This window comes from Thecamonas trahens (assembly GCF_000142905.1).
Source record: "Thecamonas trahens ATCC 50062 unplaced genomic scaffold supercont1.35, whole genome shotgun sequence".
Lineage (NCBI taxonomy): Eukaryota > Apusomonadida > Apusomonadidae > Thecamonas > Thecamonas trahens.
The window spans coordinates 125583-149698 of record NW_013657645.1 but is presented as its reverse complement, the minus strand read 5'-3'; the positions used below and the strand labels follow the sequence as shown (position 1 = coordinate 149698).

General features: G+C 65.6%; 10 protein-coding genes across 10 annotated transcripts in view; 4 read left to right on the top strand and 6 right to left on the bottom strand.

Moving 5' to 3' along the window:
* Positions 1-256, bottom strand: part of AMSG_07617 (uncharacterized protein) — a gene marked incomplete at its 5' end in the record, with an annotated part of 1577 nt that extends 1321 nt beyond the window's left edge. Inside the window, one exon of the mRNA XM_013900635.1 lies at positions 247-256. Within this exon, the coding sequence (XP_013756089.1) occupies positions 247-256 (10 nt within the window). The remainder of the gene's footprint in view (positions 1-246) is intronic.
* An 868-nt stretch (positions 257-1124) lies between these two features.
* On the top strand, positions 1125-5499 carry AMSG_07616 (pianissimo A; the record flags this gene model as incomplete). The annotated part of the gene is made up of 4 exons (XM_013900634.1): positions 1125-1371; positions 2092-4885; positions 4927-5422; positions 5452-5499. 4 exons carry the CDS (start codon positions 1125-1127, stop codon positions 5497-5499), a joined length of 3585 nt encoding a protein of 1194 aa, XP_013756088.1.
* Positions 5500-5560: 61 nt separating this feature from the next.
* On the bottom strand, positions 5561-10824 carry AMSG_12083 (uncharacterized protein; the record flags this gene model as incomplete). The annotated part of the gene is made up of 3 exons (XM_013900709.1): positions 9563-10824; positions 8347-8980; positions 5561-8260 (listed from the first exon to the last, which is right to left on the bottom strand). Exons 1-3 carry the CDS (start codon positions 10597-10599, stop codon positions 5561-5563), a joined length of 4371 nt encoding a protein of 1456 aa, XP_013756163.1. The 5' UTR covers positions 10600-10824.
* A 674-nt stretch (positions 10825-11498) lies between these two features.
* On the top strand, positions 11499-14490 carry AMSG_12082 (uncharacterized protein; the record flags this gene model as incomplete). Its single annotated transcript, XM_013900708.1, has 3 exons — positions 11499-12870; positions 13209-13672; positions 14179-14490. The coding sequence occupies exons 1-3, from the start codon at positions 11556-11558 to the stop codon at positions 14488-14490; spliced, it is 2091 nt and encodes a 696-aa protein (XP_013756162.1). The 5' UTR covers positions 11499-11555.
* A 39-nt stretch (positions 14491-14529) lies between these two features.
* AMSG_07611 (uncharacterized protein) lies at positions 14530-16355 on the bottom strand (the record flags this gene model as incomplete). Its single annotated transcript, XM_013900633.1, has 3 exons — positions 14530-14568; positions 14622-15877; positions 16013-16355. 3 exons carry the CDS (start codon positions 16353-16355, stop codon positions 14530-14532), a joined length of 1638 nt encoding a protein of 545 aa, XP_013756087.1.
* Positions 16356-17987: 1632 nt separating this feature from the next.
* AMSG_07609 (uncharacterized protein) lies at positions 17988-18962 on the top strand (the record flags this gene model as incomplete). The annotated part of the gene is made up of 2 exons (XM_013900632.1): positions 17988-18011; positions 18339-18962. 2 exons carry the CDS (start codon positions 17988-17990, stop codon positions 18960-18962), a joined length of 648 nt encoding a protein of 215 aa, XP_013756086.1.
* Positions 18963-18998: 36 nt separating this feature from the next.
* AMSG_07608 (uncharacterized protein) lies at positions 18999-19748 on the bottom strand (the record flags this gene model as incomplete). Its single annotated transcript, XM_013900631.1, has 2 exons — positions 18999-19655; positions 19731-19748. The coding sequence occupies 2 exons, from the start codon at positions 19746-19748 to the stop codon at positions 18999-19001; spliced, it is 675 nt and encodes a 224-aa protein (XP_013756085.1).
* A 120-nt stretch (positions 19749-19868) lies between these two features.
* On the top strand, positions 19869-20524 carry AMSG_07607 (uncharacterized protein; the record flags this gene model as incomplete). The annotated part of the gene is made up of 2 exons (XM_013900630.1): positions 19869-20481; positions 20514-20524. 2 exons carry the CDS (start codon positions 19869-19871, stop codon positions 20522-20524), a joined length of 624 nt encoding a protein of 207 aa, XP_013756084.1.
* Positions 20525-20608: 84 nt separating this feature from the next.
* Positions 20609-22423, bottom strand: AMSG_07606 (U3 small nucleolar RNA-associated protein; the record flags this gene model as incomplete). The annotated part of the gene is made up of 2 exons (XM_013900629.1): positions 20609-22149; positions 22337-22423. 2 exons carry the CDS (start codon positions 22421-22423, stop codon positions 20626-20628), a joined length of 1611 nt encoding a protein of 536 aa, XP_013756083.1. The 3' UTR covers positions 20609-20625.
* Positions 22424-22502: 79 nt separating this feature from the next.
* Positions 22503-24116, bottom strand: part of AMSG_07605 (V-type proton ATPase subunit H) — a 2057-nt gene continuing 443 nt past the window's right edge. Inside the window, exon 2 of the mRNA XM_013900628.1 lies at positions 22503-24099. Coding sequence (XP_013756082.1) covers positions 22522-24099 — 1578 coding nt within the window. The 3' untranslated portion in view covers positions 22503-22521. The remainder of the gene's footprint in view (positions 24100-24116) is intronic.

Genomic DNA, 24116 nt, shown 5'->3' with positions numbered 1-24116 from the left:
CATCGTCATCGCTTGATGAGATGAGTGAGATAGAGACGGCCGAAAGCGGAGTATGAGCCGAGTGTGGAGAGATGGTAGTGCGTGGGGTGAGAGTGTGCGAGCGTGCTAAGCCATGAGCAGAGTGTGACGGTGAGGGATGACCACCACCACCTCCTCCTCCTCCGGCCGTGAGGGGTGACGGGGTAGCACGACCCAGCCGACCGGCGGCAGCCGACGACGAGGGAACAAGCGAGAGTGTTTGTCGACGACGACCCATACTAAACACCCCTACACCCTCCCTCTGGGTGAGGTGAGGATAGTGAGGTGAAGGAAGGTGAGGAAGGGAGGGAGGAGGGCGGGGGAGGACGGGTGGCGCGGAGTTGGCAGACGAGTGCGACTTGCCTAAGGCAAAAAGGTCGTGGTTTGGCAGACCGGTAAAGCGAGGGAGAGGCCGAGGCCGAGAAGCCGTGGGACTGCCAACAACAGCACTCTTCTTGGCTGTTGTGGGTTGCGGACAGAGGGAGAATGTGGGCTGCTCGGTCCATGGTGGTGGGTACGGGTGCTGGTCGTGCTGGTAAGTGGCTGGTCATGGCGGGCAGAGCCTACGGCACCGGCGGTCGCAAGTGGCGCCGACGGAGGGAGCGGCAGAGGGCCAAGTCGCAGGGTCCGCAAGGTCCGCAAGGTCCGCAGGGTTTGCAGGTTTCGCAGGGTTCGCAGGGAGGGCAAGGGGGGGCGAGACGCCAGAGACTGAGCCCTGGCAAGGCTTTGATGGGTGGTCGCAGATTGCGGGCTAGCGCAGTCGACGCTGTGCCGGCAGATGATCGCAGTGGGGATGATGCTGGTGCTGATCGGTGGTGGGAGTGGAAGAGCTCGCGGTTGGTGCCAGCTGGGCGGCAAAAGACAGCGGATGTGTCTGGAGTGGGCAGCGGGGGCGCGAGTGCCGGGCGATGGTGGCGGCTGGTGCACGAGGCGGATGTGGAGCACGTTAAGGTGATCCAGGCGCGTGATGCAGCCACGGCGCGGAAGAGCCAGTCTGTGGCCAAGGTCGGCGACTCGGCGAGGCTGCTGTAGCCGGCTACCTCGGCCCTGTCCCGCTCTCGCAGCTCTCGACGCCGCTGGACCAGTCGCTGGATCTGGAGATCTTCATGCCGCGGCAGGAGGTCGAGGTGGTCATCGGTGCACGGCAGGGTGCCGTCAAAGGCTGGGACCTTGGTGTTCGAGGTATGACTGTTGGCGAGAACCGGCGGCTTGTGGTTCCACCGGCGTATGCCTACGGCGAGCACGGCTCTCCCTCGCTCGGCGTTCCACCCGACACCGAGCTGGCGTTCGACATCGAGCTTGTCGAGCTCACCAAAGAGGCCAGCACTCGGGATCGGAGCAAGGGCAAGAGCCGTCCTCGGGAAACTTGTTGACGAGACACTACACACATGAATGTACCCATGCCCAGCGACGACATGAAGCCGAAGAGTGGGTGCGACGGAGGGGGGAAGTGGGCGAACTGGGTACGAGCAGTTCGTTCGGCTGAACACTCGTCGCCGCCACCATGCCGTCCCCAGGTACGTGACCATGCGAGGCTGTACGGCAGCCTCTGCCATTGCTATTCCCCACGCACATACTCTGTCCCATCATTTTACATGCTACCTACATTATATATATGTGTCACGCAGTTGCAACTATGTCTGTATCCCTTCCACTCGCCGGGGGTTTATGACCTACATGTTGTTGCCTATGATCAATACCCCTCCATAGTCGTTTTTCTTGCCACGCCAAGAAGCCACACAGGCCACAAGCCGGAAGGGCCACCCACCCACACACACACACACACACACACACACACACACACACACACGATTCCCCTCTCTTTCTCTTCACATAACCATGTGCTGGAACACCAAGTATAATGGTATGTCGTCTCTGCACTCATTGTGTGTTGAAACGCGTTGGTTTGGGGCGGACGCGGCTGGCGGCTGGCTGGCGGCGGACGGTTGGCGGCTGGCAAACGGGGTCGGCACCGGACGACTACGGGGGTGGGGGGGATCGGATCGGGGATTGGCTGTAGACTTTGGGAGCATGTCGGTGGACGAGACGTTGAGCCATGTGATGGAAAACTAGGCCAGGCGTCGGCAGTGCCGCCGCGGACCAAGTTGGCTCTGCTGGACGCGCTGTGCGGGCTGCACTCGGGAAAGCTGACCAAAGCGCTTTCGGAGCATGTTGCGCCGCAGGCGTTTGTGATGGTGCTGCGGCCGCTGTGTGTGGATCCGGTGAAAGCGATTCGGGCGGCGACGCTGCGGACGCTGCGGTACTTTGCACGCGACAAGGAGGTGATTGAGGCGATGCTGGCAGCCAAGATACACGTGTTTGTGGGCCTCTCGCTGGAAAAGGACGCCAAGCACGAGATGGAGCGGATGCAGGCGATGAAACTTGTGCGCAAGCTGATTGAGGTGCACCCAGAGGCGTTTCCGCGGTCGCTGGCGGTGAGCCTTGTGGCGATTGCGACGCATGTTGAGGACGCGTTCTGCCGGGTGTGCCTCGAGTCGCTCTGCGAGCTTGTGGTGCGCAATGCGCGGGTGGTTGCACTTGCGGGCGGGATCAAGACCCTCATCGAGGCGATCCACGTCAAGAAGTTTGAGGACATTGTGGAGCCGCTGACGCTGACGCTGATGTACTTGCTCAACGGGCCGGAGGCGCGGCAGTACGTGCTCCACCACATCGACATGGGGACAGTGCTGTCGCCGCTGACGGATACGTACACGGCGCACGACCCGGACGTGGTGCGCAAGCGTGCGGCGACGGTGCGTGCGCTGCTAGCGATGCTCCGGTCGTGGCCGGGGCTCATCGGGCTCTCGTCGCTGCAGCACGTGGGGCTCTCGTCGGTTGTCTCGGCGCTGTGCCTAGAGGACGAGTCGATTCGGTACTCTGTGCTTGACCTTCTGTTCCGGATTTTCCGGCTCCGCAAGCCGCCGCGGACGAGCTCGTTCCCTGCGGCGCTCAAGGCGCACTCTGCGTCGCTGGTGCACAAGGTGACGGAGCTCTCGCGAGTCCACGAACGGTTCTCGCTCTCAGACGCGTACATGGCGGCTCTTCTGGTGGGCTTTGTGTCTGCCGGCCTTGTGGAAGCGCTGGTCTCGCTGGGCATCTGCGACGACCGCGAGCTGGCGGTGCAGGTGACGATTTTGCTCGGCGAGCTGCTGCACATGGCGAACAAGATCCTGCCGCATGGGCAGTGTGCGCAGCTGCAGACGCTGCCGTCGCTGGTGGCGACTGCGGCCGAGTTCCGCAACCAGGACGATCCGTTTGAGCGGTCGCGGGCCAACACGCTGCTGTCCAGCCTGCACGAGTTTGCGCGAGTCCGCAAGCTGGCGTCCGAGTACACCGACTTTCACATGCAGCTCCTCCTGCTCAACACGTACAAGACGCGGCGGCGGGAGGGGACGGACTCGACCGGCGCGTCATCTTTCAACGACCACATCAAGAACCTCAAGGTCAAGCTGGAGGCGTCGATGGACGACAAGTCGTTTGACGCGCTCCTCAAGTCGACGCAGATCTTTGGCACCAAGGACTTTACCAAGTGGCACTGGGACGTCATCGCCGAAGTCATCGAGGGTCCTCTGTCGGATGTGCGGCGGATGGAAGAGTGCATCACGCGGACCAAGTTTGCAAAGCGCATTCTCTCGTTCCTCCGGCCGTCGAACCACCAGTTCTCGGACATGCGGATTGACAAGCGGAACAAGCACAAGAACCTGCGGTACATCCGGACAGCGTGCTCGTTGCTCGACGCGCTGATGGCGTCTGACGAAGGTGCGCGATACCTGGCAGAGAACGAGCTGCTCGATCAGATTGCCGAGTTTTGCCGGGCCGAGGTAGCGCAGGGTGCAGGGACAGGGACGGGGGCGGGCGATGGAAGCGGCAGCAGCGGCGGAGGTGGTGGTGGTGGCGGGAGCTCGTTTGAGCCTGGGCCAGGGGTGACGCTCTCGGACCGGTTTCTGGAGAAGAACCGGCTGACGCGGACGATGACGCGCGAGTACTTTACGATGCTGGGAGTGCTGTCATCGACAAAGCGCGGGCAGGACTTGCTGGAGCAGAAGGAGCTGTTCAACGTGCTGTATCCGCTGACGGACGGGGCGCGCGGGCGGGAAGACCTTGCCAAGCTCATTGTGACGTCGCTCGATTACAACCTCAACGGGCACCCGCGGGTGCTCCTCGCCAAGGCCATGACGTGCAAGAACCGCAACATCCGGTACATTGCGACACGGCACATGCGTGTGCTGCTCCGGGCGGGCGTGTCTGACTTTCCCAACTGGGGCACAGACCTGTTGGTGACACAGCTCAACGACTCGGACAAGGACATTTCAGCTACGGCGCTCAAGATCCTGGTCGAGTCGTGCGAAGACGCGGACACGCTCGCGACGCTCATTTCCAAGCGGCCTCTCCTTGCCACGCTTGAGGGCAAGGGCAAGGACATCCTGCTGCGGTTCCTCTCGTCGCCAGCCGGTTTTGGCTACCTCACTGAGCACGCGTGGATCGAGAGCGAAATGGCGCACTGGCACGCCAAGGGCAACCTCGAGTACGTCAACTCGCTCGAGGTCGCGCTCGCCAAGTCGCTGCAGAAGTTCCTCTTTGGCTCTACTGCGGGCTCGGGCTCGGGTCCGTCGGGCTCGGGCGGGAGCAAGGGCCGTTCGGGCTCGGGCTCGAACGACGAGGGCACAACGACAGTGCTCCGGCCGCACTTTTACGGCGAGCTGGCCAAGACAAGTCGGGGCGTGGCACTGCTCGCCGAGTCGGGCCATATCAACGAGTTCCTTGCGCACCTGGCATCGGATGAGACGCACATTGTGTACCGCAAGTCGGCGCTGTGGGCACTCGGGCACATTGCGGCGTCCGACTCGGGCTACGCCTTCCTCGCCGAGTACCTGACGCGGACAGGGGTGGCGGCCGGGCCAAGGGCAGCGATGGCGCCGGGCTCGGGCCGGGCTCGGGCTCACTCATCGACCAGGTGGTGGGCCTCGCCGAGGGCTCGGACCGGCTCTCGCTCAAGGGCACGGCGTACTTTGTGCTCGGTCTGGTCTCTATGTCTGAGGCTGCGGCTAGCGAGCTGGCGCTGTTTGGGTGGGAGGCAAACGGGACCAAGGGCATCTGCGTCCCGCGCGAGCCTGAAGCGTTTCTCTCGATTGTGCCGTCGACGTACTGCGGGCTCTGGGCCGAGTCTGCCGAGAACGATCCGAGCAAGCAGCTCGATCCGGATGATGACCGCGACGCGCCGACGGCGACGCCCCGGCCGGGCGACGACGAGGCCGAGTTTGAGCTGGCTGTCACCATTCCCCGCAAGATCATCGATGCGGTCGGCAAGCTCTCGAATCACATCACGGCCGACTCGGCGTCGCGCGAGCTCAAGACGCTCAAGCGGTCGGAGGAGACGGCGTTCCTCTTCAACGAGCCGAACCTGGTCATCACGGTCCTCTCCGTTCTCCACAGCTACAAGTTCCGGTATCCGGCGCGGCGGTTTGTGTGGGAGCTGTTTGAGATGTCGGCGTTTACCAATCCCGAGGTGATGGCGGCGCTTGATGCGTGTGACGTGGTGTGATCAGGCGCCGACTCTGGTGCTGGTGCCGTAGGCAAGCTCAACAAACGAGGCGATGGAGGTGAGGCGGAGCACGTGCGGGGTGGCGGTGGGGAGGAGCTTGGCCGGCGCACCGGCCTTGAGCCCGTGGGCAACCTCGATAGGATTGAAGATGTGCGGGGCAGCCGGGCCGCGCGAGGCCGGTGGCGCATTTGGGACAACGAGCGCCGCGAGGACTGGCGTGGTCAGGAGAGCCTCAGCGGCGGCGGTGGCCTCGTCAGGCATGACGGCGGCGGCGGCGGCGTCGAGCGAGGCGAGCCAAGTAGCGTGCTCCGGCTCGAGAATGGCGGTCCACGCGTCGAGGTGGGCGGATCTTGCCGGGATGGCGCGGAGGGCGAGGCTCGCGGCGGAGCGGGTGGCGTTGGCGGAGAGCTGCGAGACGCCGTCATCGCGTGCGGCAAGGGAGGCGAGGGCGGCAGCGATGGCGGCGAGGACGTACTCGAGGGCGGCCGGGTCATCGGAGCGGGTGTCGACCATGACAGCGAGGCCTACCACGGTGTGCGAGGCCGGTGAAGCTGGGGCAGCCTTGGGCCAGGCTGTATGCGACACGACGAGCTCGGTCATGTCTGGTTGAGCAAAGCGGGCGGTAAGGGTGGCGTCGAGGAGGCCGGCAACGATGGCGAGAAGCGCAAAGTCATCAGCGGTGGGCGGCCCGCAGAGCGGAAGGTGCCAGAACGCTGCGATGGCCGACGAGGCGCTGTTGGCGTTGGTGGCGAGGCCAGAGGTGGCGGTCCAGACAACAGACGAGGCCGCGGGCGCGCCGAGGGCAGCGGCTGCAGCGGCGGGCTTAAAGGCGAGCGAGCGGGGAGTAAGAGGATCCGCAGGTGGTGGCAGCGCAGGCTCGCCGTGTGCTGCTGCGCGGACAAGGGCGGCGGCATCGAGAGCGAGGCCTTCTGTGACGTCGTGGGCAAAGCCGTAGCCAAAGAGAACGAGGCGAGCGGGGCTCGCGAGAGTGTGAGAGAGGAAGGCGTTGACGTCGTCGAGAGCGAGCGGCGCGCGCGAGCCAGAGGCTGGTGCTCCGTCGGGCTCGAGTGTGGCCTTGATGATGGCGAGCTGGTCCATAACGCCTGCGGCTGGGCCGCGCGGCGAGCCGAGGAAGCCCTCGAGCATGAAGCGGGTGAGCTCGTCGGGCGAGGCTGCGAGCGGCGGTGAGGACGCAAGGTCGGCGCGGAGGTCAGCAAGGCCGAGGATGAGAGATTGGGGAGTGAGGCTGAGTTCAGCTAAGACAGCAAGGGCGCGACGGAGGGCTGTGGCGACGATATCGCCGGGCGCAGCGAGGTGGAGGACGATGTCAGTGCCAGCGTCCGAGGCGGCCAGGTTGACGACGAGACCGGCGTCGCAGGCGGAAGCCAGAGCCTGCTCGATTGCGATGCGGGCGGCGTGAACAAGGACGGCGACGAGAAGGCGGGTGCGAGGCAGCGTTGCGTCTGAGTGAGCAACAGCGCCTTGCAGGGCGAGGTAGAGATGGCGGTCCTCGTGGAGCGAGTGCAGGCGCGGGAGCGAGTAGGCTGAGGTCCGCGGGAAGTGCGCGAGGACGAGCGAGTGGTGCGGGGCGGCGCCAAAGGGGAAGCCCGGCATAATCTCGGGTAGCGGGTCGCGGATGATGTCCTCCTCCAGCTCTGCGGCGGTGACGGCAAAGAGGTTGCGCGGCGGGTGAGTCATGTCGAGCGCAGCGAGGATGACGTCGCGGCGTGCGGCGCGGGCGTCGGGCGACGGCGAGTTGTAGGGCGTGCCGGCGAGGACGAGAGAACCGCGGGAGCGAGCCAACTCCCACATGACGGACCAGTGCGGCTCGATAATGTCGGTGGTGTAGCGGGTGCCTGAGAGTGGGGCCGGGCGGGCGAGGGTTGGCTGAGCATCAAGGATTGCAGCGGAAACGTTGGAAGCGAGGACCAGATTTCCCGGGGTGCAGGCGGCAAGAAGCGCAGAGACGAGGGCCGGTTCAAAGTGCAGAGCGTGCGGGCTGTGGGTGAGGACGTGAGCGAGGGCCGGACGCGGAAGGTGGAAGGCGGCGACGGCGATGCGGACGGCAGTGTCAAGCGGCGACGGTGGTGGGTCGAGGTAGGCGGCGTCGTCGCGGGCGGCGGCGTCGCGGAGCTCGCACCACATCCAGCGGAGCGGGCCGACGGCTTCGAGCATGCCAAGGTAGGTGAAGAGGGCCGAGCCAATGGCGGCGAGCGAGTCGGGGCTGTTGGGCGGGTCCGCAGCAGGCGTGATCGAGACGGCGAGGACGGCACGACCGCAGAGGTGAGCCAGTGGGATCTGTGTGCGGAGCGAGGCGACGACGCGCGAGGCGAGGCCGTGGGCGCGGAGGTAGGCAGCGAGCGAGCCTGGCCCAGAGTGGTTGATGGCATGCAGGATCATGTCGTGAGCGAGGGAGCCGCGGGTGCCGTCGGTGTGCGGGGCAAGGAGCGGGAAGCAAAAGTGGACGGCAGGCGGGCCGGCCGGATCGACAAAGAGGGCATGGGCAGACGGCGATGGGAGATGCGGGAGCGCTGAGGCAAAGTGGTGCAGAGCGGTGTCGTGGTCGACGCGCGCGGCGAGCGATGCGAAGCGAGCGTACAGCTGTGCTTGGGCTGTGTTGAGGCGCGAGCGAGAGAGGATGGTGAGGGAGAGCGGGCAGGTTGCGGCGCGGGCGAGCCAGTTGGAGAGGGTGGACGAGAGCTGGGCGTCGGAGAGGGCAGCGAGTGCGGCGGAGGGGCCGAGCCCGGAAGGTCGGCAGGGTCTGCGGCAACGAGAGGGGCGAGGACGGCGTCGACGACGGCGTCGAGCGGGAAGCGAGGATCGGCAGTAGCAGCAGCGCCAAGGGAGACGTGGACCGGGGCGTCGATCTCCTCGTAGTGGGCGAGCGGGAGAGAGAGGTCGTCGGCGGAGAGCGGAGCAGCGATGTCGGCAAGAACGGCGAGGGCGGCAGAGAGCGCGCCGTGCGGGACGTTGACGGCGTAGTATGTGTGGTCAACAGCGACAGAGACGGAGAGCACGCCCTCAAGGGCGGCAATGCGCTCAAAGGCCGAGACGGCGTCGGCGAGCATGTGGGCACCGAGGCGGGCAACGTGCGGAGCGTGCTGAGCCGCAAGGCCGGCACCGGGGCCAAGAGCAAGGACAGCGGCAGCCGAAGGCGCGTCGATGTCGCGAAGGAGCAGCGCATCGCAGCCGCGGGCGAGATGGATGTGGCGAGCGCGCGGCGAGGCGTTTGCCGGCAGCGAGGTGCCGCGCTTGGGCCCCGAGTAGAGCGAGCACGCCGGGTTTGCGGCGCCGCAATCGCAGTAGAAGCGCTTTGAGCCGCGGGAAGACGGGCGGACATCGTGCGAGGCGTGGCAGGATGAGGCACAGGCGGCGCAGATGGCATGAGGCGGAGTGAGGTTGCATGTGTGGCAGTAGAAGCTGATGATCCGTATGGGGTCCGGGATCGGGAGTGGGATCGGAAGTGGAAGCGGAGTTCAGAGTCGGGAGATCGGCATGGGGAGGAGCGCCATGGGAGTGGCCACCACTGTGAGTATCGTATCCATGACCATGGCCATGACCATGGCCACCCTTCCACACATACATACGTATATACATACATACATGCATACATACATACATACATGCTCCCCCTCCCCCCCCCTCCCTCCCCATCCTCATGCCAGCCATGCCAACCCCCACGGTCAGCGACAGGCAGGTGACCCACAACCCCCTGCCCACCACAGCCACCACCACAGCCACAGCCACCTCCTCATACTCATACTCATACTCATCCCTCTGTCTACAGGTCTACATATGGGTGTGTGTGCGTACCATGGCTGGTCCTCGTGCCGGAAGCCCGTGGTGGGGACCAGGCTGCACTGGGCCATTAAGAGGGTGCGGGGGGGGGGGCGGGCGGGGAAACAGCGGTGGTGAACAGACACCGAACAGTGGCGGACGGGAGGGGGGGGGGGGGGGGGAGAATTGGGTTGGATTGTTTTGGGAGGGTGCACAGAGATCGACTAGCCAAACATCTTGCCCAGGGCGCCCGAGATCAAGTCACCAGCGTTATCCATCATGTTGCTGCTCAGAGCGTCCGAGATAAAGCCTCCGGCGCTGCTCACCACTCCCGTGACGCCAGATGAGGATACGACGCCGGAGATCTCGTTGAACGCCACGCTGGCGCCTTGACCGACCACCGAGCCGATCTGGTCCACGCCCGGCCCAGCGTTGGCACCGATGTAGTTAATGGCATCGCCTGCGCCGTCATACGCCGCGCCTGCGCCTTGACCAACCACCGAGCCGATCTGGTCCACGCCCGGCCCAGCGTTGGCACCGATGTAGTTAATGGCATCGCCTGCGCCGTCATACGCCGCGCCTGCGCCTTGTCGGACAGCCGAGCCCACCTGTTGCGCGCCCGGCCCAGCGTTGGCACCGATGTAGTTAATGGCATCGCCCGCGCCATCGTACGCCGCGCCTGCGCCTTGTCGGACAGCCGAGCCCACCTGTTGCGCGCCCGGCCCAGCGTTGGCGCCAATATAGTTGACAGCGTCACCTGCACCATCGTACGCCGCGCCTGCCCCTTGCTGGATCGCCGAGCCCACTTGCTGCGCGCCCGGCCCAGCGTTGGCGCCAATGTAGTTGACAGCGTCACCCGCACCATCGTACGCGGCCTGGCCTGCCGACACGGCACCAGAGCCAACATGACCAGCTGCACCGTAAGCAGCCTGACCAGCGCTCGCGACGCCACGCTGGACGTTCGGATCAGTGATCAGAGCGGCAGCGGCACCACCGGCCGCGCCCGCAGCCATCATGTTGCCAGTGCCGCCACCGCCGCGAGTGCTAGAGCTGGTGCTGGCGCCATTGCCCCTGCCACCGTACGATGGTGGTGGCTCTGCGCCACGTGGACCAGCCCCAGGAATGGGCTGGGCGTACGGGTTCGATCCACCGATGTCCGGGCGCTGCGACGGCTGCTGCGGCGAAGGCGAGGAAGCACCTGCCGGTGAAGCACCGCCAGCAGCAGCAGCCGATGAGCCAGGCGCACCTGGATAATCAGCCATGGGAGCGCCAGCTGGATGGTGCTTGTGATCATCATTGTGGTCATGATCCTGTGGCGGGTGATCTTCGACAGAACCCTTTGACCTCTTCTTCTTCCTCCGAATGCAACAGATGCAAAGACAGCAGATGAACAAGAAAGCAACAACGCCAACGACAGCTCCGATGATGGTATCGGTTTTCGCTTGCGATGACGAGTCCGGCGGCGGAGGCGGCGGCGGAGCCTGTCCGTTGGCCACTGCCACACTCGCTGCCATCACCACCACCACACCCATACACACAGCAACGTCCACAACATTGCACAGTAGCCTGGCCATGTCAGTGTTGGGGGGGGGGCAGCTGGAGACAGGTCTACTTCACACCACACGCGCACCGCGTTGTCTGCCCCTCCTGCCGCTCTATCTATGATGCTACTCATCTGAGCTCATCGTTCCGTCACGGCTCATCTGCGTGGGTTTTGCGGCGAATACCTCGCGGCGCGGCGATTTGCTTATATTATTTATTATCAGCACCGATCCGGTTGCCTGACCCCCCCCCTCCCCCTGCCGCAGCCGCCATCACGGATGACCATACCAATCACTATATTGCGAGGGAGGGGACGACCATCGTGGGGAAACAATCGTAGGGAACCAATCGAACGATTAATCGTTGGGGGAAACAATCGTGGGGAAACAATCGTAGGGAACCAATCGAACGATCAATCGTTGGGGAAACAATCGTGGGGAAACAATCGTAGGGAACCAATCGAACGATTAATCGTTGGGGAAACAATCGTGGGGAAACCATCGTTGGGGAACCAATCGAACGATTAATCGTTGGAGAATAACGGAACGATTGAAGACATCAATAATGCATGGACAGGGAGAGTGGCGGGAAGCGGCAGCAAGCGGACACCTCACCGACCGGGCAGAGAAGGAGCAAGGAGGGGGAAGCGGCAGGAGAAGAGGCAAGGAAGGACAGTATGGCAAGCCGCAAGAGTGGACGTGCCCGACCCATCATGGAGAGCCTCCGTGCTCAGCCGGGACTTGCTGGCGTACGGCTGGAAGGACTGGCCGAGAGAGTGACCCGTATGGCGGCTCGGATGGTTCGCAAGAACGGTGCGCTGACGACAGGCTTTGAGCACGAGTTCAACTACACCATGCATGTTGCTGAGCTGTCGTCTTTTCTTCGCGAAGCTGGTCCCGGAGACGATGGTCTCTCCTCTGAGAACCTCTACAAGAATCGCTATGCCAACATCATCCCCTTTGATGCAAATCGTCTGCGGCTGAACCAGCTCGCTCCATCGGTTGATCCGCCGGCTTCGGGGCCACTTCTCCCGGCAGAGCCGGATCCAGACGCTCCGCTCACTCCGGATGCTGTCGAGGCAACTTCGCCGTCTGTTCTTCCGGTTATGGTTGGCGTTGCGGCCGTCTCGGAGGCCACCGACTATGTCAATGCGTCCAAGGTTTCGGGCATCGGCCGCGACGCCCGCGACGCGTACATTGTGGCCCAAGCGCCGCTGCCATGGACGATGGAGGCGTACTGGTCTGCCATCTGGCAGGAAGGTATCTCGCACATTGTCATGCTCACCGACTTTGTAGAGTCGTCGGTCATCAAGGCCGACAAGTACTGGCCACCGCCGCGCTCTGCCGCTGCTGCCGCTGCGGCGCCAGGCACCGCGCTTGGTCCCGGCGCGCTCACCGCCGGCCCATTCCGCATCGCCACCGCATCATACGAGGTGGATTCAGAGGCCGGCGCCGAGATCCGCGTCCTGCTCCTCACCCGAGTCGACGGACGGCCGGGTGTCGAGGCCGAGACGCGGACCATCAAGCACTTTCACTTTCGGGCGTGGCCCGACCACGGCGTGCCCGAGGACTCGGCCAAGTTCCTCGTCCTCATCCAGCAGGTGTGGGCGTCGCGCGGGATGAGCGGCACTCCCGCGGCAGCGACTAGTGACGGTTCGTCGTCGCACTCGGCGCTCGACGACGATAGCAATGACGACGAGAGTGCGTCCATCACCGAAGACGAAGCCCCGCTTCTGGTCCACTGCTCGGCCGGAGTCGGGCGGACCGGCGTGTTTGTCGTTGTCGACGCCATCCTTCGCCACGTCCACGCCGAGATCGAGGCCGGCACGCCGGCGCAGGACATCACGGTTTCCATCCCGCTCACCGTTCTCGAGCTCCGCAAGCAGCGGCGGTACTTTGTCCAGACGCCGCAGCAGTACGAGCTCTGCTACACCGCTGTCCTCAACTACATCACCAACCTTCTTGATGACGAGGGCACCAGCAGCCCCGCCAGTCCCGCGGACTCCACCAACCCCACCACCATGCAAACATGAACATGTACACCCACACCCATCACCACACGCATGCCTCATCCCCCCATCCGTCCCCATCCCCATCCCCATCCCCATCCCCATCCCCATCCCCATCCCCATCCCCATCCCCATCCCCATCCCCATCCCCATCCCCCCAGTCCCCCTTTCCTTTCGACCATTCCTTCGAATCAACTTCGAACACCACTCCTCGCCACAACCACAACCACCACCACCACAACAACCATCACCACCGCCACCACCAGACCCTCAGGCCCATGTCCTCGCGGTTTGTCTCCACCATTGCGTCGTACGACCCAGATTCGTACTGTGGACTGCCCCAGTTCCATGCCAGGGTTCCCCGTGGCGCCATCCTCCGCATAGTGGCCGAGGACCCCAAGGGCCGTGGCTATGTCCGCTGCCAGGCGCCCGACGGCCAGCTCGGCTGGATCCCCTCCTCCATCCTGCTGGAGGACTCGGAGCACAAGTTCACCGCAGCTGCTGCTGCCGCCGCTACTCCGGCGACACCGCCAACCAGTGGCGAAGATCTGGTCGAAGATTCCGACTTGCGCGCCCTGCAGCTCCACATGGCCGAGCTTGACATGGCTGGCCTCCCGCCGCCGTCGTCTTCGGCATCGGCTCCTACGGGAGCGTCTCCCCACGCGGTCATATGTCCGCAGGCCGATCTCATCTCGCACGACTCGCCTGTCGCCTCGGTCCTCATCGAGTGCTCGTACTGCGCTGCAGAGTGCTGCGTAGCCTGCCTCGAGACCCACGAGCGCTCGGTCTGCGCTGTCCGCCACCGCGGCCGCGGCCGCCGTCAACTGACCAGCCCTCCGCTGCCGCCGCCCATGCCAGCCGCCGGCTCGCCGGCCTTTGGTGCATTATCTATTGCGGACTCTGGAAACGTCATGTGGGCATGTGCCACGTGTACTTTCCACAACGGCGCCGGCACCAGCACCTGCATGATGTGCCAGAGCCGCAAGTCGCCGAACGCGCGCATCATCCAGCCCACTGGAACCAGGCGCTCTATCGCAGTCCCGCCTCCGCCGCCACCCCCGCCGTCGGAAGCGTTGCTGTCCACGACCTCGCCGTCACCGCCCTTGCCCTCGAGCTCGAACACATCGGGCTTCGGCAACCCGTTTCTGCCGTCGGACAGCGATGGTCTGCGCGCGAACCCGTTTGTGAGCACAAGACGGTTTGGCTCACGGAAGCGAGAACGGGATGAGCCCAAGTGCAAAACCCAGTCAGGCTTTGGTAGTGGCTTTGGCAGTGCCGCCTTTGGCTTCAGCTCAAGAAGCGTGCGCGCGCCGGTGCCCAAGCCGCCCCCCGGCCGACACTGTCTCCGGCTTCACTTGCCGTGCCAGACATCACCGGCGACGAGGTCGACGATCTTCTCTCGCCGACAGCCTCGGGTCGGATGGCTCAGCGACTGGCGTGTGTGATGTGTTTTGAGCGGCCGCGCAACGCGGCCTTTGTTCATGGCGCACAGGCCCACTTTGCATGCTGCATGACCTGTGCTGAAGCTGTCATGTCGCAATCTGGGCAGTGCTGCATCTGCTCGGTCGAAATCGATCTTGTGGTCCAAGTCTACACCTCGTGACGGCGAGCAGCAAGAGCGGTAACCACTGCTGCGCCAAACTCAGTGACCTCGGGCCGGACCCGGTCCGCTTGCTGGCGGCTGCCCCCGCGAAGCGCCACCATGCCGTCGGTCTTGAGCTGGAGGAGGTGGACAAAGGCCTTGGCCGCTGTGCCCGCGCTCACCGCCCCGGGCGCCACCAGCTCGCCAAAGGGCGTGCCTGGCGTGGCGCGTGCCAGCCACCGCAGAAATCGCGCTGTCGTGCCCTCCATGTGCTCGACGGCCCAAGCCACGTCGCCGCTGCGCGCAGGCTGCGAGCTGCGCGCGCGCTCAGGACCCATCGACGCCTCCAACAGCGCACCGAGCGACCGCTCCGCCGATGGCTCAGCATCCTCGGCCTCGTCCCACGCCACCGCAAAGGCCTCGTCCCACTCGCCGGAGAATGTGTCGCCGTCCGACAACGGATCGGGTGCCGCGGACGCGGCAAACGAGAGGTCCAAACCGCTCGCCCACGCCCGCCGCTCCGCCGGCGGCGCGGGCTCGAGCGAGAGCGAGCTTTGCAGCAGGTTGCGCAGCGCAGGCGCAACCTGCGGTCGAAGCTCGGTCGCGTGGTGCGCAAAGACTCGCGGCCGCCACCCGACTGCTCGCCAAGCGTCGAGCCGCGCCTGCCGCACCCCATCCTCCACCCGGCTCGCATGCCACGTCCCGACGGTTGATGCGCCGGTCTCCAGGTTCCGCCGCATCACCGCCGATGAGAACCGAGTGCGGGCATCGACCTGTGGTCCGCGCGGACGCGCGCGCTGCTGCGCCACGTGCTCCTCGTCCCATCCGAGCGATGCAAGCGACGCAAGCTGCGGCTCGCTGACCGCTCGGCCAAACAGCTCCCACTCGCCGACTTGGTCGTCGCCGCTGTTGTCGTCAAGCGCGCCAACGCCCGGCTCGTAGTGCGGGACGTTAGCCTCGCCAAAGTCGTCGATGCCAAAGCCATCGTCGCCGCCAACAAGCAGCAGGCCCAAGTCGTCGACGCCGGTGCCGCCGGCAAAGAGCGAGCTTGCCGCGGGATCGGGCAGCGTGATGGCGCATGGCGGCGCGGCGTGCGCAGCATGCGGATCAAGGACCAGGAAGCCTTGGTTGAGGTCAGCACCCTCGACGCCGCCGCCAAGTACGTTCAGCAGCCCGCCTTCCGGTCCCCCGAGCATCGCCGTGTAGTACTCTCGGAGCGAGGCGTCGTTCTGCAGCAGCTCGCGAAGGCAGGCGTGCGCGGTGGCCGCCCCCACGTCACCCCCTGCCTGCTTGCGCACGCGCCGCCTCTGCGCCGCCCGCTTCCGCCGGTGTCCTCCGCCCGCAGCCTTTGTTGTGTTAAACGTCTTGAGCTGGCCCATGATGGTGGTCATGGCCTTGGATGCATCGTCTGCGGCGGTGGTGGGTTGAAAGGGGGTGAGTGGAACCATGGCGAGCCATGCCGCGGTTGATCAACCGCGCGATCAACCGCGGGGCCTGCCACCTTTGACGCCTTTTTCCTGAACGCGCTCAAGGCGCAACGTACCGAGGGTGTAGGCACACTTGCGGTCGTAGATGGCAGCAAGGCCATGGACAAGCACACCTTTGACTGCTAGCGACAGGTCGGAGGCGTCGATGGCCCGCTTGCGGACGGCGGCCGCGAGGCCAGTGATGTTGGCCGAGAGCACCGACCGCTTGGGAATGGTCTTGAAGACCGCGACCTTGCCGCGGTGCGACGACGGTGCCGATCGTGACGACGCGCCCAAGCCCTTGAGTGATGCCCGCGCGTGGAGCCTGCGGTGCCGCATGCGGCCCATCCGCGCAAGCTGTCCGGCATTCCACAGCTTGCCCAACGAGGTGCGGGTCGAGAGGAGCTCGGCAAAGAACATGTCGTCGGTCGGTGTGTGTGCTGCCAAGTGGCGCGAAGGAGAGAGATGCCCCTCCGGGACCTGTGGCAGCGAACCGGCACCCGACGGCTGGTCGACCGGGTGTCACAGCGACGACGCCGACGAGCGATCGCCGGCCGACGACGAGTCGGACGAAAAGCCCGAGCCCGAGCCCGAGTCAGAGAACGCGCCGTCAGCCGTCAGGTCTGACGAGTCACCCGAGTCGTGCGGAGCGCCGAGCGTGGCGCCGACCGAACCGGAAGCGCCTGGGGCGCCAGACCCTCCACTGCCAGCAGCTGCCGAGCCGCCACTTGCGCCTGGCGGGGAGAGGTCGTCCAGATCAATGTCGATGTCAATGTCGACGGCTGAAACCTCAGCAAAGGCGCAAGTAAAGTCCGAGGCAGTGAACGCCTTGTAGACGGCAAACATCTCGGCCACAAAGGCGCGGAAGTTGTCCATGTCGATGATGCCGCGGACAATGGCGTGGACAATCGACGTCAGCTCGTCGAGCGCAGCCTTGGTCTCGTGCGGTGTCGAGCTCGGCAGCTTGCCCAACAGTGCCCGGTAGAGGTCGAGGACCGAGCCGCCCCAGGTCTTGAGTCTGACCTTGAGCTGGAGGACGAGCGGAAGGATGCCGGCGTAGCGGGCGGGACAGTTGGCGCGGCGGACGATCCAGCCCGACGTGACAGCAATGCCGTCGGCAATGTCAGGCGAGAGCGAGGCGACGTGGACTACGCCGAGGGCCGGGAGCCAGAGATAAGCCTCGGGCGTCATGGCCATAAAGTCCTCCTGCGTCACCAGCGCCGCGTCCTGGATCGCAAGCAGGACCTCGGGAATGGCGTGGACAAAGGTGTCGTAGAAGGCCTCGTCCGAGATGGTCGCGCCTTCCGAGGGATGCGCCGGCGCAGGACCCGGCGCCCGCCCCAGCTCGGCCTGGATGTAGGCATCAAGCGAGGCCGGTGACATGCCCAGGTTCGCGCCGAGCGCCTGCTTGGCCACAAGTACGTTCTCTGCTGCCGCCGCCACGCCTGCGCTCTCGGGATTGATGCCGGCCTCGCACAGTGCGGTGACCAGCCGGAGCTCGAGCTGCGAGAGCTCGTACAGCTCGCGCGGCATGCCGTCAAAGGCACCGACGCTTGCAGCCGCCGACACGGCCTCTGCTCGCCGCTGCAGCTCGCCGATGGCGGCAGAGGTGTTGGGCCCCAGCCGCGGCCGTGCTCCCCTGCTCCGCGGTCCCTGCCGAGCAGCCGCCGCCTTGTCGGCCTTCCGCTGGGCCTTCTCGGCCTTGCGGCGGGCCTTGGCCTCGGCCTTGGCTGCCTTTTCCAGCGCCTTGACCTCCTTCTTTCGCCGCTTGTCCAGCGCCTTGCGCTCGGCCTTGGTCAGCTCCCTGTCTGCCATTGAGGTAGGGAGGGGGGGGGAGGGGGGGGCCGGGGAGAGGTGGCCACTCACCAGCAGCAAGCTCCTCCGATGCCGACAGGCAGCAAGCAACACCCATCGGTCTCGGCTGGAAAGAGCCAGCGACAGGTCGCCCAGGCTGGAGAGACTCGCAGATGCTGGGCAGAGATGCACCACGGGCAGTAGTGCAGCTCTGGCACATCGGGACTCTTGGACAAGTGGAGATAGGGCGGGATCGGAATGGAGATCAAGCAAGCATGTGGTGTTTGCTTCCGCCCCCCCCCCCCGTCCGGTGTCGTCGTCCGTGCAAGCATGTGGTTTTTGCTTGCCCCCCCCCCCCCCCCCCCCGGTGGTCGTCTGGCCCCTTGCCCTCCCTTCAATTGGACAGACAAGTCACATTGCTTTGCAGAGGGCAAGGATCCCTTGGCGGGAAGGGCGCAAGGGCGGGGAGGTGGGGAAGGGGGGGGATACACGACTCGCACGAGGACAAGGGCGGGAGGGAGAGAGACAGACAGCAGACAGCAGACCGAAAGAGAGAGACATCGACAGACTGGGGGCATGAGCTTGCTGTACACGGTGTGGAAGGTGCAGCAGTGGGGAGTGCTGGCCGGGGCGGTGGCGTACTTGCTCCCGTTGGGCTTCTCCACGGCGGCTTATGTCGTGTGCTGCCTCTGCGCAGTGGGCACGTATCTGATCTCGCTGTACAACACGGTCGGGCTTGTGCAGGCCAACAAGGAGTGGCTGGCACGAGCCATGATGGACAACAACACCCACTACGTGCTGTACTCGGTGGCGGCGGCGGTCCAGCCGCCGGCGCTCGCCCGCGTCACACCGCTCGTCCTCTTTGCCGCCTACCAGGTCGCCAACTGGATGCACTCGACTGGGTCGGCGCCTGCGGCGCTGGCCGGCCCGGTTGCAGTCTTCCTCACTCAGCAGACGACCTTGTTCCAGATCATCTCGCAGATCGAGGTCATGACCGTGGCCATGGCCGTCATCTTTGTCCCCTTTGGCCGCTCCTCGCTCGCCGACGCCGCCATCCTCTGCAACTTTATCTACCTCCGCTACGCAGTCTCGCCCTTTACCCGCGCCTCGTTTGCCACCGTCGCCACGTACACAGACCCGCTGCTGGCCTCGCCGCGGACGCCTGGCCCCATCGCCTGGGCCTACCGCAAGTTCAAGTCGCTCGCGCCGCCCATCGTGCCGGCCACCGCCTAGCGCTCGCCAGCGAGTAAATGCATGGACGCACGTCTCTCATCCGTGGAACTCGGAGAGTTTGCCGAGCTTGGACGAGTACTCTTCCAGCCGCTCGCGGTGCGATTTGGCCACCTCGGACGCCAACCGCTTGGCCTCCATCTCGGCCTGCATGGCCTCAAACTTGCGCTGCGCCTCGGTCCGGGTGTCGACGACCTCGCTTCCGCCATCGCCGCCCTCGTCTCCCTCTGGTCCAGCCACCGTCACAGAGCCCACTACCTCGGCCCGCGGAATAGCCTCGCCTAGCAGCGTCCGCTGCTTCTTCCGCCGCCGCCCGCTGCCACTGCCGCCACCGCCACCACCGCCACCAGCTGACGATGATTCAGAGTATGGGCTGCTATACTCTGAATACGGATAGCTGTAGCCCGAGTACGGGTAGCTATAGCCCGAGTAGCCCGAGTAGCCCGAGTAGCCCGAGTAGCCCGAGTACGACCCGCGCCGCCGCCGCCTGCCCGCTGCGCGCGACTTGCTCTTGCCCTTGGCCCTGGCCCTGCTGCCCTTGGCCTTGACCTTTCCCTTGGCCTTGGTCTTGGCCTTGGTCTTGACCTTGCCCTTGCCCTTGGCCTTGCCTTTGCCCTTGGCCCTGTCCGTGCTTCTGCTGCCCTTCCCTTTGCCCTTGCCCTTGCCCTTGCCCTTGCCCTTGCCCTTGCTCTTGCCCTTGCCCCCAGACCCGCGCCGCCTCTTCCCGCCATGCCCCACGTCCACCCCCTTCAGCCGCAGTCGGCCAGCCACCACACCCTCGTACTCCATGCCCTCGTCGGCCTGCACCCGTGTCAGCCACAGTGAGGTGTGTCTCCTCGCCCCCTCCCCCCTCCCCCCCCCCCCACCCCACCACCACCACCCCACCACCCCACTCCCCTGAGCCCGGCCATGGCCTCGGCTGATACCCCTGATGCGCTCTTCCTCCAGTGGATGCTGCCTACCACGATGGTCGGGTCGTACGGCGGTGGCGCCGAGCTCTGCCTCCCCCAGACTCTGGCGACGGGCGTCCTGGCGCACGACACGCTGCCGTCGCATGTCGTCGCCGATGCGGCCCATGCAGTGGGGGCCGGTGCAGTCCTCGCCGCACGCATCGTGGTGGCTCTGCTGCCAGATGGCGATCGGTGGAACGTGTTTGCCCACGGCCCGGTGTTGCGCCCGCGGGCGGCGGCTGGCGTGCCGCTGCAGGCCCATCCCAAGATCGGCGTCTATGGCCTGGTGCCTGCCGACGGCCTGATCCTGGCTGATGACGAGGCAGTGACCGACGACGAGCGCATGCGATGGGCCGGCCGTGAGGCGCTCGGTGCGCAAGCAGATGTGCACGCACACGCAGTCGATGGCGATGCCTACGGCGGGCTACGTGTAGGGTCCGACATGGCCCGGATGGCTCCGGCCGGACCGGACGGCGGCGGCGATGGCTGGCTCGCGGCGTGGATCGCTGTCGTCGACGACAACCCGGACTTTCCTGTCGCCGACGCCACGCTGTGGATCGGCGTGCCTGCCAGTGCAGCTGGCAGCGTCGAGCGCGCGTTAGAGGGTGCGGGTGACGACGGCACTGCAGTGGCGCGGGCGGTGGCGCGCGTGGCGCCTGCGGCGGTGGCGGCGACTGTCGCGGCCGTGGACGGCTGAGCCATCATCTGGCAATCATTCATTGCTCCTCGTACTCCATCTGGGCAAGGCGGGAACCGGTGTCAGCCGACGTCGAGGGCGCCGGGGCTGCCGACGGGCGCGGGGCGGAGCGCTGGCCCTCCTCAAGGAAGACCTCGAGCATGCCCTGCATCGAGTGCAGGTCGCGGAGAAAGGCGACTTCGCGGCGAGTCTGCTGGGCCAGCTGGACAAACTGCTCGTCAAGCGAGACAAACTGGCCGATGAATGGGGCGTACATCTCGAGGACGGTGGCGGCGACGTCGAGAAGCAGCGGCGCGTAGCGCGGAACGACGGCGTAGCGGATGAGAAACTCGAGGATGGGCTCGAGCGAAGTATCGTCCCGGCCCTTCAGGGCAATGTTGAGGCCGGCGCGCTGCTTGAGCTCGGCAATGAGCGAAACAACGACGACCGGATCGCGGGTGTTGAGGGCGGCGTCGAGCGCGTTCTTGTACTCAAACTTCTTGAGGAAACGCTCAAAGTCGCGCAACTTCTTGCGGCGGAAGGAGGCAAGAACAAAGTCGCCGGCCTCAGGCTTGTGCGACTGACCGCGCTCGGCGTGGGCGTGCGAGCCCGGATGGAGCTTCTTGGCTGACGGGCCGGCATCGTCGCCCGAGCCGGCACGGGTGGCCGGGCGCATATCGGCGGCAGACGCGCCGCCCTGCTTGTGCTCGCGGATGGCGAGTTCGCCGTTGACGCCGCCGGCAACCAGGAGCGAGTTGTCCGGCGCAAGGGCGAGCGAGAGGAGCGGCGACTCAAACTTGATGGTGTGGGTGACCGAGTAGTCGGTGACGTCGTAGACCTTGACCTGCTGGTCAAGCGAGGCCGAGAGCAGGCGGGCGCCGGTCGAGTCGAGAGCGAGCGCGGTGATGGTCTTGCGGTGGTTCGAGACCGAGAGCAGCTTCTTGCCGCCAGCGAGAATGTCCCAGACCGAGAGCGAGTTGAGAGCGGCCGAGACGACCAGGCCCGACGACGGCAGGACGAGGAGGGCCTCCAGCGGCCCGCCTCCGTCGAGCGAGAGCGTCGAGCTCCCTGTCCGGGTATCCCACAGCATGATCGAGTGGTCGTACGAGCCCGTAAGCAGCAGATGCTCCGAGCCTGGCATGAGCGTCGCCGAACGGACGACGTCGGTGTGTCCACTCAGCGTCATCGTCGACGTCTCGGTCGGCACATCCCAAATTCGCGCCGTAAAGTCGTCCGACGCCGTGTAGAGCGAGGACTTTGAGCCGAAGCCGAGCGCCCGGACCGCCCGCGTGTGACCCTTAAGCTTACGCAGAATCAGCCGCGACGAGGCATCAAACAGCTGGACAAGACCGTCCTCAGACCCGGCAGCCAGGATCTTCCCGTCGCCGCGCCACGTCCCGCAGTACGCCGTGTCCGGGAACCGAGTCAGCGTCCGCGTCTCGGCCTTGGTCGCCGCCGAGTAGACGTGGACCCGCGAGCCAGCCGTCACCGCGAACGCATGCGGTGCAGCCGGGGAGAACTCGATGTGCGAGACCGCGCCAAACTTCTTCTCTGTGGCCACAGCCTATGGGAGTGGGGCGGGGGGGGGGGGTGAGCAGGGGGGCGGGGGCTGGGGCTGGCTTCTCGCCCGACCGCATCCAGCCATCCATCCTGGACGAGACGGGCAAGCAGAGTCAGGGTGGTGTGGAGGGGAAGGAGAGGGACGGGGGAGGGAGCGAGATTGTGTGTGTATGAGGGGGGGGGGGACGTACCTTGTATCTCTTCCACCAGCGGGCCTCGGACGACTGCCGCTCGGGAGCCTGCGGGTAGGCCTGGAGGACCAGGCGCTTGAAGTCCATGTGCTGGGCCGGAGACGAGCGTGGTGGGGTGTGGGGTGCAACGAGTGTTGGTCTCGCAGGGGCAAAAGGCTGGGATGAATGGGTGGTACCACAACAGTTCATTGGGTGGTGAACGAGTAGTTCTTGACCAGCATCTTCTGGACGGCAACGAGGGCGTGCTCGCGGACCGACTCGTCAGCGTGGGTCATGAGGGCCATGAGGGCGTCCTTGCCCTCGAGCGAGGTGAGGATGCGCTTGCCGGCGGGGTGGATGCGGACAAACTCGCCGAGGTCGTGGGCGGCGACGGCGAGAATGAGCGGGTCCTGCGACGACGAAATAAGCTGGATGAGGACGCGGAGGAGGCGCCACTCTTCCCACTCAAACTTGTTGATGTTGATGCGCCAGAAGGCCTCCGACTTGTGAACGGGGCTCCAGGTGAGGAGGCCCGAGAGCACCTCCTCCTTGTACTGGCCAAAGGTGGAGAGATCCTCCTCGTGGACGCGAAGCGAGTCGAGCAGAGCCTCGATGCGCTCGATCATGTCGGCGTCCTTCCACGCGTGGGCCAGCAGCGTCTTGCCGTACTTGACCATGCCGACCTCGACGATGGCGGAGCCGAGCTGGCCACGGTCGACAAGGTTGATGACGACACCGATGGCCATGCGGAAGACCTTTTCGTTCTCCTTGCGGACGCGCTTGAGGACGCGCATAAGGAGCGGAATGACCGGGCCACGCGATGGCATCTCGGCTGCAATGTCGGCCGAGTACGAGAGGAGCCAGAGGACGTTGAGGGCCTGGTAGATGAGCTGAAACTGGAGCGACTCGGGGACAATGAGCGAGAGGATGGCGTCAAAGGCGCGCGGACGGGCCCAGAACTCCTGGCGGACCGAGTTGTAGCGGAGGAGGGTCTGGAGAAGGCCGACGGCCGGCTCGAGGAACGACGACGAACCCGACATGGTCGACACCGTGGCGTCAGCCGACGCCAGTACCCGCGACGCCGCCGACGTCGACGCCGACGCCGACGCTGATGACGACGCCCGCTGCATCGACGACACGGTCTGGTTGTGGGCCCAAGCGAGGAGATCGGCCAGCTGGGTGACGCCAATCGGGAGCGGCGCGCGCGCCAGCGCCTTGATCACCTCCAGCACCTTGCTCACCACAAAGAACGCCTTGGGGTCCGAGACATCGGCGCGGGCAAGAATCCGCAGCAGCGGGCCGTAGACCGGCGAGTCGACGCCCGCAGGCAGGAGCGGGAACGTGCGCGAGCCGAGGTCCGACGGCGGGCGCGCCGCTGCCGCCGTCGCCGCTGCAAGCACCTGCGGGTCGTCGGCTGCCGGCGGCGTGCCGTCGCCAGTCACCAGATCAGGCGGCGGCGCACCGATTCCCTCGGCAGCCAGCAGGCCGGCCTGCAGCTGACACGCCGCCTCCGACAGCTGCTCGCGGCCCATGCGGGCGACAGTGTCGGCAAAGATGACCAGCAGGTAGGAGACAAGCTCCGATTGCGGCGAGGTTGGGACAGCGGCGAGGCGGAGGAGCGCACCAAGAACGCCCGGTCCGGCCGTGGCCAGCATTTCCTCGGCCTCGGCCTCGGACACGGTTGCCAGCTGGCGGACAGCGGCAATGTCTGCCTGGTCTGCGTCGACTGTCTTTTCCACCTGCGACCAATCCATGCCGCGGGTACGCACGGTGTCGGACATATCCTGTGTAAGGGGGGGGG